Raw genomic sequence first — 11,158 nt, 5'->3', positions numbered from 1 at the left:
CAAATACTTTATTGAAGAAAAAGAAAAAAACTTTGCGACGTCAAAGGATAAACAATGGCGGCTAACGGGCAGCAGTCGTCTCGGACTCTAACAAGACGGAGAAATCGAAGCAAAAACATATTGCATAAGATTAGATTTGGACAAATAGCAGGCTTGGGGACGACACAAGGAACGCAGGTATGAAAATCACGAGTCAAGACAATTTCTGTTGAAAATGAATCGACTGTACAATAGACTAGATACTAGCAGGCCGCAAGAGCCCCGAGCCCCGAGTGTTGCTGTTTTACTCGGGTCCGAATACTCGTTTAACTTTACATCACGACACTAAGTATCGTTTGGAGTATAACTTTGTAAGGGATGAAATGTAATGCACGGTGTACTTGCAAAATATATACAACTCTGACTTATTGAATTAGTTTTCAGGTTACAAATCCTGCCTTCGCTTTCCAATTAGCTTTTTTGCTAGCATGAGGTTGTCCAGTATTTCTTAGTTTGCTCATATTAGGCATGTTAGGAAACAATTCCAATTGTGTAACTTCTGTTTTTAGCACAGTTTGATAACTAATTGCACAATTTATAATCTAGCTAACGTTATTCTAAGAAGGCGTCTTAACATAGCAAGCTAACGCCCATAAGATAATATTAGTTCCGGGTCTACTTTCTGCCGTGAGCCATTGACTTACAACCTGTATTTCGACGGTTTTATTTTACGCAGTGATTTATTATTTTTTAAACTGTATTTAAATAATTGCTTCACAAACATTAGGATATTGCGTAACAGTTGTAAAGGAATGATTCACCATTTGACTTTACACATACATGCACTTTGTTATGTGACTGACTTTGATGTCTTTTGTAGTGATTGTACTCGTGCATGCTTGACCCCTTGCTAATCATCATGTCTGATTAGATCCCAGTGGGTCTTCTTGAGGAAAGAGATAAGAAGGCTCGATGGCAGGGAATACCTCTGCTGCTGAGGAAACTACACAACACCACCCACATAAACAGTGACCTTTCCAAGAGTCACAGTGTGGTCAAGGTATCTATAAGAAATGGATGTAAATATTATTTGGTTTCTCGGTTTTCATATACGGCTCTGACGCTTGTGCACGGATGTTGTTTTGCTGTAATACAGGAGCTGTCGTCGCTGCTGTCCATGGAGGCGATGTCCTTCGTGACGGAAGACAGAAAAACACCGCAGGAGTCCGTGTCGCCAAACACATACACTTTTGACCTATTTGGAGGAGTTGATGTGAGTAATGCTTTACTTGAGAATCTGTGTATTTACGTGTTTCTATAAAATAATCTATTTGTTTTCCTTCCTGGTTTTTAATTGCGTTTTCCCACAGTTGTTTATAGAGATTCTGATGCGGCCCACAATCTCAATACAAGGCAATGTTCCCATTAGTAAGTACCCTTCATTTAAGCTACCTTACATGTGAGGATACACGTGTAATTAACGCGTTGGGGTGTTTCTGCTTTGCAGCACATTTACGGTTTTCTTTCATTATTAGTAAACGCTTCGTCCTGGTCAGGGCCATGGCTGTTTAAATTTTTACCTAATTTGTGAAATTACAGGCGACGCAAGTTTGGTCAGAATTTGTATTTTATCATTTGTCATGTCAGCAAGATTTTAATAAATGCAAAATATCAATGATCTATTAACAGCCTTAATACATGCCTGTACTTCGTAATATTTTTTTTACGATTTAAACAGACATAAATGCAAACACCTTTTGCTGTAGAAAAAGCTATAGCCTTGAGTAGTGAGCTAATGCTTTTAACAGAATGCACAATAACTATGGGATTAACATACACCCAAAATGAAATAGTTGAAATGGATATTCCTATGATAAAGAGATTTTGGTTGGTTAATGAAAACATAAGGTTAGTTATTGAAGCCTAACAATATCCTGCTTTAACATTAGACCAATGAAATTTCTGAACGGAAACAAAAAACGCAGCTCACCTGTGTTCTGAGCTGCACGGCATCGGGAGAAAAAAAGATTTTTTTAAACGCAAAAGATAAACTCCAGAGAGAAATAGTTGTGAAAGGAAGGAGGAAGACAGTGAACAATGACTTACTTGGTCGGCTACTGTTTAGATACAAGCCGTTGTAACGCGTTGAGTCTGGGTGAAGGGAGAGCTCGCTAACTCCAGTTGCAACAGAAATCATAAGCACAGAAAGGTTTCCAAAACTCGTGCTTTTTTATTTTTCTTGGCAACAGCGTTAAGGGTTAGTCAAAGAAACTTAGAAATCAGCATCAGAAAATAATAAGGATATAATCCTCGTCTTGAACACATGCAGTAATAGCGGAAAAATGCAGTGCCAGGCTATTCCCAAAATACCGCTATGCTCCTAAAGGAAGCGCAACATATTTCACCCGTTACACCGTGTGTAACGTGTCTTTCGTTAAAGCCTGTGTAAAGTTAATTAGTGTAGACACCTGTGGCTTATAGACAGGTGCAGCTTATTTATGTTAAAAATAAAAATATTTGTAAAATTCAGTGGGTGCGGCTTATATATGGGTGCACTTTATAGTCTGGAAAATACGGTAACTAGGTGTTTTTGCAATGCAGCATGCTTTTTTTTATTGTTTTATTTCCCCATGTTTATGTAAGAAATGTGAGAGGGAATTCCAAATTCACTGTTAACTTTCTCGTATGTTCAGCTCAGACACAGCTCAGTTTTTGCAAATGGAATGCAAGAAATTTGTGGGTTAATGAAATAATGTTTATTCTTCAGCCTGTAACATTTATCCAAATTAACTGATTGTAAGAATTAATTTATTGGTCTGCAGGTAATGTTTAGAGAATAACATCAGAACAGCATTGACATTTCTTTTTTGCTTTATTTGCAGTGGGTGACGATCTCATCAAGGACTGTTTAAGTGTTCTGTACAACTGCTGTATATGTGTAAGTATCTTTATGGCTATTTCATTAGAACATTACAGTAATCTTTTAAAGTCTTTCCATTTCTGATCAGCCACAGAATACAGAAGTGTGTGGTTTTTTTTTTTTTTTTTTTTTTCTTACTTGCAGACAGAGGGCGTTACAAAAAGTCTTGCTGCAAGGGACGACTTTGTCATGTTTCTTTTCACTTTAATGTCAAACAAAAAAACGTTCCTACAAACAGCCACACTTATAGAAGACATAATGGGGGTCCGAAAGGTAAGTAATTACCCTGCTTGTTGAAGTTATCAAATTAGCAGTAATAGATAGAAGCTCTAAACTTTTATTTCTATTGTAACTATTTCTTAGGAGGTGATCCGACTGGAGGATATTCCCAACTTGGGCAGTCTGGTGCAGAGCTTCAACCAGCAGCAGCTGGCCAACTTTTGCCGTATCTTGTCTGTCACCATATCAGAGCAGGATGCAGGCATGGATGACAAACATACCCTTTTGGCCCGCAACGCTCAACAAAAGATAACCGCATCTCCATCACGTGCAGAAAGCAATCAAGGTCAGTGTCTCGCATTTAAATTAACAAAATTGCTTTTGTAGTTATTGGTTTGTAACCATTGTTTGTTCTGAATAAAGGATGAAGCCGTAGGCGAAGTCATGTGAATTTTTATTTCTCTCTCCTACATACTCAGTAGGATAGAGTAAAATATTGAACCTGAAGGGCTATGAATCAAATACACAAAAAGAAAAACAAATAGATAAATAAAAGTACAATGGTCGTCTTCTTTCTTTGCAGTTGCTCTACTAAATATCCCTGGCTTCATTGAGCGCCTGTGCAAGCTGGCTACACGGAAAGTTTCTGAAGCGTCAGGCACGGCTGCACTGCTGCAGGAGCTGGAGGACTGGCACAGCTGGCTGGACAACGCCCTGGTGTTGGATGCTCTTATGCAGATGGCGATTGAAGAGGCGGAGCAGAGCAGCACAGGTGAGAAGTTTTGGTCCTCATGTATAGTCCTGTGAACATGCGTAGTCCCTGTGTGTGCCGCTATATCGTCACGTAATATGAATTTGTTTACTGGGGGACTGTTACAGTTAACAAAATAGCTTTTACATTTCCCTGTAGAACAGAGGGAAGAACAGTTCACACTGTCTGAGAGGATTATTTATGACTCAATTACCCTGAAATAGATCCCAAATTGTTTCTTTTTTTTGTTGTTTGTTTTTAAGCTTTTGAATTTGTGTTTATGTTCACATGGATGAACTCAAGCATTAGAGTTTGGTAAATTGTAATTACTAAATTACTAAATGTTTATTAGTGAATATAATTGTTTGAAAAAAACATTTCAAATCTTTGGATTTGGTGTATAGATGCTTATTTACTTGTATTCGCTGCGTTGTGACAGTATAAATCATCCTTATTGCACATTGCTTATGTTTTAAATTAAACTTGTTATCCTCTTTTGAATAAACCTCATTTTCTTCTCCACACCACACCTGTTTTCCAGAGTCATCTGATGAAGGTTCACTTTCATCAAGTCCTCTTAGACACACTTTGCCTCAGTCAATGAAGATAGTGCATGAGATCATGTACAAAGTGGAGGTTCTGTATGTGCTGTGTGTCCTGCTCATGGGCCGACAGAGAAATCAGGTAGGAATAATTACTCAAGCTTAATATGGATTCTACTGAACTTTCAGCAAGAAATAATGCGGACAATGTGGAATTAATACATCTTTAATACTCAACGTAGTTGCAATATTTAAATCGCTAGATATATAACACTCTTTCCCACAGGTTCACAGGATGCTTGCAGAGTTCCGATTGATTCCTGGCCTGAACAACTTGTTTGACAAACTGATCTGGAGGAGACATCCATCTAGTCACGTGCTACACAGACAGAACCAGAATTGTGACTGCAGTCCAGTAAGACTCATATTCCTGGGCTTGCACTTAGAGGGGCACTTTTACTTGTTCACCAGGAGTGTATATTGATGAAGATATTAATTATATGCAAGAGAGGCTCTGCTTATCCAGATTGTAATCTGATGACCAGTTGCATGTACTATGCTAATCAGATCATAACTTGTCTATGATGTCCCAGTTTTGTTTTTATGTTTGCTGTATAATAATCACCATGTTGGCTTTTTCTTTGGTTCATGTAATATATTGGTATACTAGACATTGTCATTAATATTCTTATTTTATATTTCAAATAATATTTACAGTAGAGTGTAACATAAAACCTCCGCACTGTTTTCTCTGGTTCAACAAACATTTAAAAAAACACAGTTGCATCAAGTCAGATGCAGGACCATAGGATTTCAGTACTGAAGGTAATGCAATCTAGTGACTAACAGTGCAAGATATTTAATATGGCATTATATTAAAGGCTGTATTTAGGCTGTAAACAGAGCAAAAATCTATACATTATAAATATTTGTAAAACATAAGTAGATGTCGCATTGCATGGAAGATTTAAATGATGAACATGTACAAACTCAGAAGAGAAACAGTATAACATTTGCAAAACCGTGTTGAGATTCATTTCTTGTTATTCAAGATGTATGAAAACGGCTCGGTGTTGAGGTGTTAATAGTTTAGACGTACACCAGGTTCACAAAATGTTTTCTTTTGTCTACAGGAGATCTCCTTTAAGATCCAGTTTCTCAGGTTGCTACAGAGCTTCAGTGACCACCATGAGTAAGTGCATCTGAGAGTGTGCATCATTTCCTTGCTTCATTGTGTTTTTGTGGGGTTTTTTAAACATGTAATGCATTTTAAACCTTGTATTTGGAATCAGGAACAAGTATCTTCTCCTGAATGGGCAAGAGTTGAATGAGCTCAGTGCCATCTCTTTAAAAGCGAATATTCCTGAAGTGGAGGCGTTGGTCAACACAGACAGGTACTGAGGGGAAAAAACCTTCCTAGCTTTTTGTTTCCATCACACTATTACTTTACTTTACTTCTCATGCTGTGTAAACTTTCTTAATACAGGAATCTTGCGTGTGACGGAAAGAAGGGCCTTCTGACACGGCTAATTTCAGTCATGAAGAAAGAACCAGTCGATTCATCATTTAGGTGAGCACTCTTGTTGAGTCTTCACAGATCTTATTTCACCATAAAGTGATCCTACAGATCAATTTAGTGTGCACTACAGTTACGTTGTCACTGTTGATCTACTCTATAGGTTCTGGCAGGCTAGAGCAGTAGAGAGTTTCTTACGTGGTGCCACATCTTATGCAGACCAGATGTTCCTGCTGAAGAGAGGGTTGTTAGAGGTGAGTGATCTTTACGTTCCATATATGTTGTCCTTCATACATTGCTTACTCATATCCATGTATGTCATGAAATATGGTGGAGTCTAAATTTAAACCTCTTCCGTGGGGCCCTGCAGCACATCCTCTTCTGCATCATTGACAGTGGCTGTAAATCCCGTGACGTCCTTCAGAGCTATTTTGATCTGCTTGGTGAACTCATGAAATTCAACATTGATGCCTTCAAGAGATTTAACAAATATGTGAACACAGAAGAAAAGGTGTGTCTTGCCTCCTGAGTGGTAGTAATATGCAAAAAAAAGATTTTTTTGTATTCTTATGGATTTAAGGATAAGGGTGCATAACATTTTAATGTGAACAAAGTCTAAAGTCACTGTAGGTCTAATATTTCAAATATATAGCATTAATTTATTGATATAATTAACCATTTTTGATGTGGTTCATTGTAGACATTTTTTCTGACATTTGTTTTAGTTCGTGATAATGTCAGAATATTGGATTTTCCTACCAAGCAAGCAAGTTTTCTTCAAAATATAATTGATGCACAGTTTCATAATTAGGGGGAAATTGCTATTTATTTATTTAAACAAGAAAAAAAAAATCCCTCTAACGCTTGATTGGATGAATGTTCTCAGCATGATTATTATGTGCCCCTTTGTATTCTTATAGTTTGAGACGTTTCTGAACCAGATCAACAGCTCACTTGTGGACTCCAACATGCTGGTACGCTGCATCGTTCTGTCCCTGGACCGCTTTGAAGGGCAGACGGAAGACATAAAAGGTGCTGATGACCAAACAAACGGCTCTGATTAATTGCTATACATGTAAAGTTTGATGCAGGATTACAAACTGTTTTCCTATCTCAGTGATTGAGGTGCTGTCAGAGTGCCGCCTGTTGTCTTATATGGCTCAAGTGGAGAACAGACTGTCCTTCCTCTTCAGGCTTATCAACATCATTAATGTGCAGACTCTAACCCAGGCAAGACTTTACTTTGTTTTTAAATGCCATTGTGCACACTTGAAGGTTTTTTTCCCCTGTTAATTTGTAACCTCTTTGTACACCACAATAATCCAGGCATTATTAACATACAAACATATATATTAAAAAACACTTAATGAGAGAGAAAAGAAATGGTGTTTCAGTTCCTGTGTATGTCTGCACTTATGGGAGCATTGACAAATAGAAACCTTGAACATGTGCGCTTGCTGTCTATTGCCAGGAGAACGTGAGCTGCCTCAATACAAGTTTGGTAGTGCTGATGCTGGCACGGTGGCGGGGCAAGCTGCCATTCTACCTACGAGCTCTTAAGGAGAAAGAGTATGCTGAGAAATACCCGGGCTGCTTGCTTAACAACTTCCACCACCTGCTGCGTTTCTGGCAACATCACTACCTCAACAAAGACAAGGACAGCACCTGTCTGGAGAATGTAAGCAATCACTATCTTGGACACTAATATATCCTCAATCTGACTCAATTTATTATTTTTTTTTTTTATTTGAGAAACATGTTGGTGCCCATTGACCTCAATACCCTGAGCAGGCAGAGTTAGATTCTCATCATCAACTTTACTTCACCTACTTGACACTTGACACAATTTTTTTGAACAATATTTGGGGTCATGCCATTATTTCGGCAGGAGCTGAGACGATGTCATAGCCATACCAGTTAACATGGGTATATATAGGAGATAAAGGTGATAAAGTTCTATCTGAGTCTTATTGTAATAAGCTCACAATGGCAATCGTTCTTTTTTCTTTTTTTCTTTTTTCCTTCCCCTTTTTACTAACCCCAGACAAAATTGACATTTTTCAAAGGATATTTTTAAAGCAGCTCATCCAAATACTGTATATGCATCTTATACATTGCTTTGTCTCTCCTTGTACAGAGTTCCTGTATTCCTTTCACCTACTGGAAGGAAACGGTGACAGTGTTGCTGAGTTCAGATAGGAGCTCCCTTTGTGCCATAGCCACCTACATCGATGAGGCCTACAGGGAACTAGACAGAGACATTCTGGAGATGTGATCATGGTGACTGTGTGACTGTGGAAGTAAAAGAGGGTTTTTAATGAGCTGCTGCTGTTCCCTTCTATACAGCAACATGCAGAGCTCATTAAACCGGACTGCTATGTGGGTTGTATGTATGTGTGTGTGCACGCATGGGAAAGTGTCGAGTGGATGTGCATATGTTTTACAAGTGTGTTTGGTTGTATGAATTCTAATGAACCAGTGATTCTGTGTGTGTGTGTGTGTGTGTGTGTGTGTGTGTGTGTGTGTGTGTGTGTGTGTGTGTGTGTGTGTGTGTGTGTGTGTGTGAGTGTGCACGCACGCATGTGTGTTGCAGTAGACGCTGGATGTTGTTGTCCAGGGTTACAGAGGCACACTTATTTCAGCTGTAGTCTAAGGGCTTTCTCCTTTTTAGATATATGGGAATGTTCTAACCTGTATAAAAAAAAAACAAACAAACATGGAAATGCCCATTAAAAGAGCCTATTTCATCAGCAAAACAATTAAAAACTTCAGGGCCAAGCAATTTAATGTTGGTGGTTTGCTTAGCTTAAATACTGCCTCTATATTTATGGATAATGTTTAGCTCAGTCTTGAAATCAAATTCTAACTTTTCAGTCCAGTGACAGGACAGTAACTGAAAATAAAGTTGTAACTTGTTTTATCACAACTATGTCTTTATGATTTACATCAACAATATTGTTCCCGAACACCGCTAGTGTGCAAGTGTATGTGGGGTCAATTTATACAATAGAAAGCTTTAAATATTTTTTGTTGCTTGTTTATACCATCATCGGGGAAAAAAAAGCGGTGGCTTAAATAATAGTTGTTACTTGATCAATTCACTGTCCAAATCCATCATCCAACACTTTAAAAAAAAAAAACAGGAAACAACCACAAATGCAGTAAGAGTTAAATATCTATAAATAAAAATAGGTTCAATATGTGATGTTCCTCAACTTGAAACATTACTAATCATTGAAAGCAATGATATGCTACATCCAGACTGGGGAAAAATGATTTTGACTGTGGCTTGTTTGGTGGTGCAAGGTGGACTGCTTTGATTATTTTTAAAAGCTGCTGATGTCCTGGGATTTTCGTGTGCAGCATTGTCTTGAATTCGGTAGAGGAAAAACTGGCCTGTGAGCAGAAACACCTTGTTAATGTGAAGGGTTACTTTTTATATATATATATATATATATATATATATATATATATATATATATATATATATATATATATATATATATATAATTTTTATCTTTTACTTCAGCATTCATCATTTGACCCTTGAGTCACAAAAACCCTGAGACTGATGGTTTACAACAAAAAACAAACCCCCACATAAATTTCTGCTCATATCCATTAAGAACAAAGATCTGTTTCTTAAAATTTGATGTACTATATTCTGAGATTATTTTCTATTAATCATGGTTGTAAAATAACTATTGAACTTAACTGATTACCCGAACGTAGCTGGCGACCATTTTTTGACTTTTTTTTTTTTTAATTAATCCATTGGCACTCAAAACACATGACTACATGCATTTTTATTAGAGTACTGTTTATACATTTCCTTTCAACTTCCAAAAAATTCCCAGGTGTGTAATTGACTGAATAATTGTGTGTGACTCTGATGTCCTTTGAGGGATTTCCCTCTCACTTCGGGTGTGTTCCTGCTTGGGTATAAGCATTGGTTCCAGGATCATCATAAGGATAAAGATGCTACTGAAGATCAAAGAATAAATGTATGTTGTGGGCCACAAGCAAAGGTCCCAGGTGCCTTTCAATAACCTTTAAAATTCAACAGAGTGCTTTTACCACGATTAAGAATTTCATACCAGATCGTTCGAGGCCCGGGTTACCAACGACCGCCACAGATATCGTTAGCCAACAGGGTACCGGTGGAAATAGGGCTACTGTTGGCCGAAGGAGAGGAGAAAGATGACTACAGAGACGGCAGGACAAGGAGAAGTGTAGGAGAGTGGAGGTTCGGGTTGGTACTTTAAATGTTGGTACTTTGACTGGTTAAGGGAGAGAGTTAGCTGATATGATGGAGAGGAGAAAAGTAGATATGTTGAGTGTTTAGGAGACTAAGTGGAAAGGGAGTAAAGCCAGGAACATTGGAGGTGGGTTTACACTGTTCCATCATGCTGTGGATGAAAAAGAAATGGTGTATGGGTGATTCGGAAGGAAGAGTTTAGTAAAAGTGTAGTGGAGGTGAAGAGAGTTTCTGATAGGGTGATAACTGTCATCAGTGCTAATTCTTCACAAGTGGGTTGTAAGATGGAGGAGTAGGAAACATTCTGGGAGTGAGTGGTGTTCTGTAGGATGGTTTTGGAGGTGAAGAAAGAGGAGGAGAGTGAAGACTGAAAGAAGATGATGATGGTGGAAACTGAAGGAGGAAGACTGTAGTATGAGGTTTAGGGAAGAGGTCATGCCTGAGGAATGGAGAAGGAGTGTGGTGGTACCGATCTTTAAGAACAAGGGAGATGTGCAGACCTGCAGTAACTACAGGGGAATTAAGTTGATCAGTCACACCATGAAGTTATGGGCCAGGCTGAGAGAAGAGGTGACCATCTGTGAGCAACAGTATGGTTTCATGCCGAGGAGGAGCACCACAGATGCATTATTTGCTTTAAGAATGTTGATGGAGAAGTATAGAGAAGGTCAGAAGGAATTGCATTGTGTATTTGTGGATTTAGAGAAAGCGTACGACAGGGTGCCAAGAGAGGAGTTGTGGTATTGTATGAGGAAGTCCAGTGTGTCAGAGAAGTATGTGAGGGTGGTGCAGGACATGTATGAGGAAAGTGTGACACCAGTGAAGTGTACAGTAAGAACAACAGACTGGTTCAAGGTGAAGGTTGGACTGCATCAAGGATCGGCTCTGAGCCCTTTCCTTTTTGCAGTGTTGATGGACTGGTTGACGGACGAGGTCAGACAGGAGTCTCCCTGGACTATGATGTTTGCGGATG

The 11,158-nt window shown here is 38.5% G+C and overlaps 1 protein-coding gene across 1 annotated transcript; it reads left to right on the top strand.

Annotated features, from left to right (window-relative positions):
- Window positions 1-19: 19 nt before the first annotated feature.
- On the top strand, window positions 20-8,853 carry trpc4apb (transient receptor potential cation channel, subfamily C, member 4 associated protein b). Its single transcript, XM_046870092.1, has 19 exons — window positions 20-177; window positions 911-1,039; window positions 1,136-1,252; window positions 1,350-1,407; window positions 2,862-2,917; window positions 3,044-3,172; window positions 3,263-3,464; window positions 3,702-3,890; window positions 4,411-4,553; window positions 4,698-4,826; window positions 5,545-5,603; window positions 5,704-5,805; window positions 5,898-5,981; window positions 6,091-6,181; window positions 6,298-6,438; window positions 6,848-6,959; window positions 7,045-7,157; window positions 7,399-7,605; window positions 8,065-8,853. Exons 1-19 carry the CDS (start codon window positions 55-57, stop codon window positions 8,200-8,202), a joined length of 2,322 nt encoding a protein of 773 aa, XP_046726048.1. The 5' UTR covers window positions 20-54; the 3' UTR covers window positions 8,203-8,853.
- Window positions 8,854-11,158: the final 2,305 nt, after the last annotated feature.

Source organism: Silurus meridionalis, chromosome 16 (genome assembly GCF_014805685.1).
Source record: "Silurus meridionalis isolate SWU-2019-XX chromosome 16, ASM1480568v1, whole genome shotgun sequence".
Classification (NCBI taxonomy): Eukaryota; Metazoa; Chordata; class Actinopteri; order Siluriformes; family Siluridae; genus Silurus; species Silurus meridionalis.
Note: the sequence above shows the minus strand (reverse complement) of the source record. Positions and strands in the feature narration are given on the sequence as shown.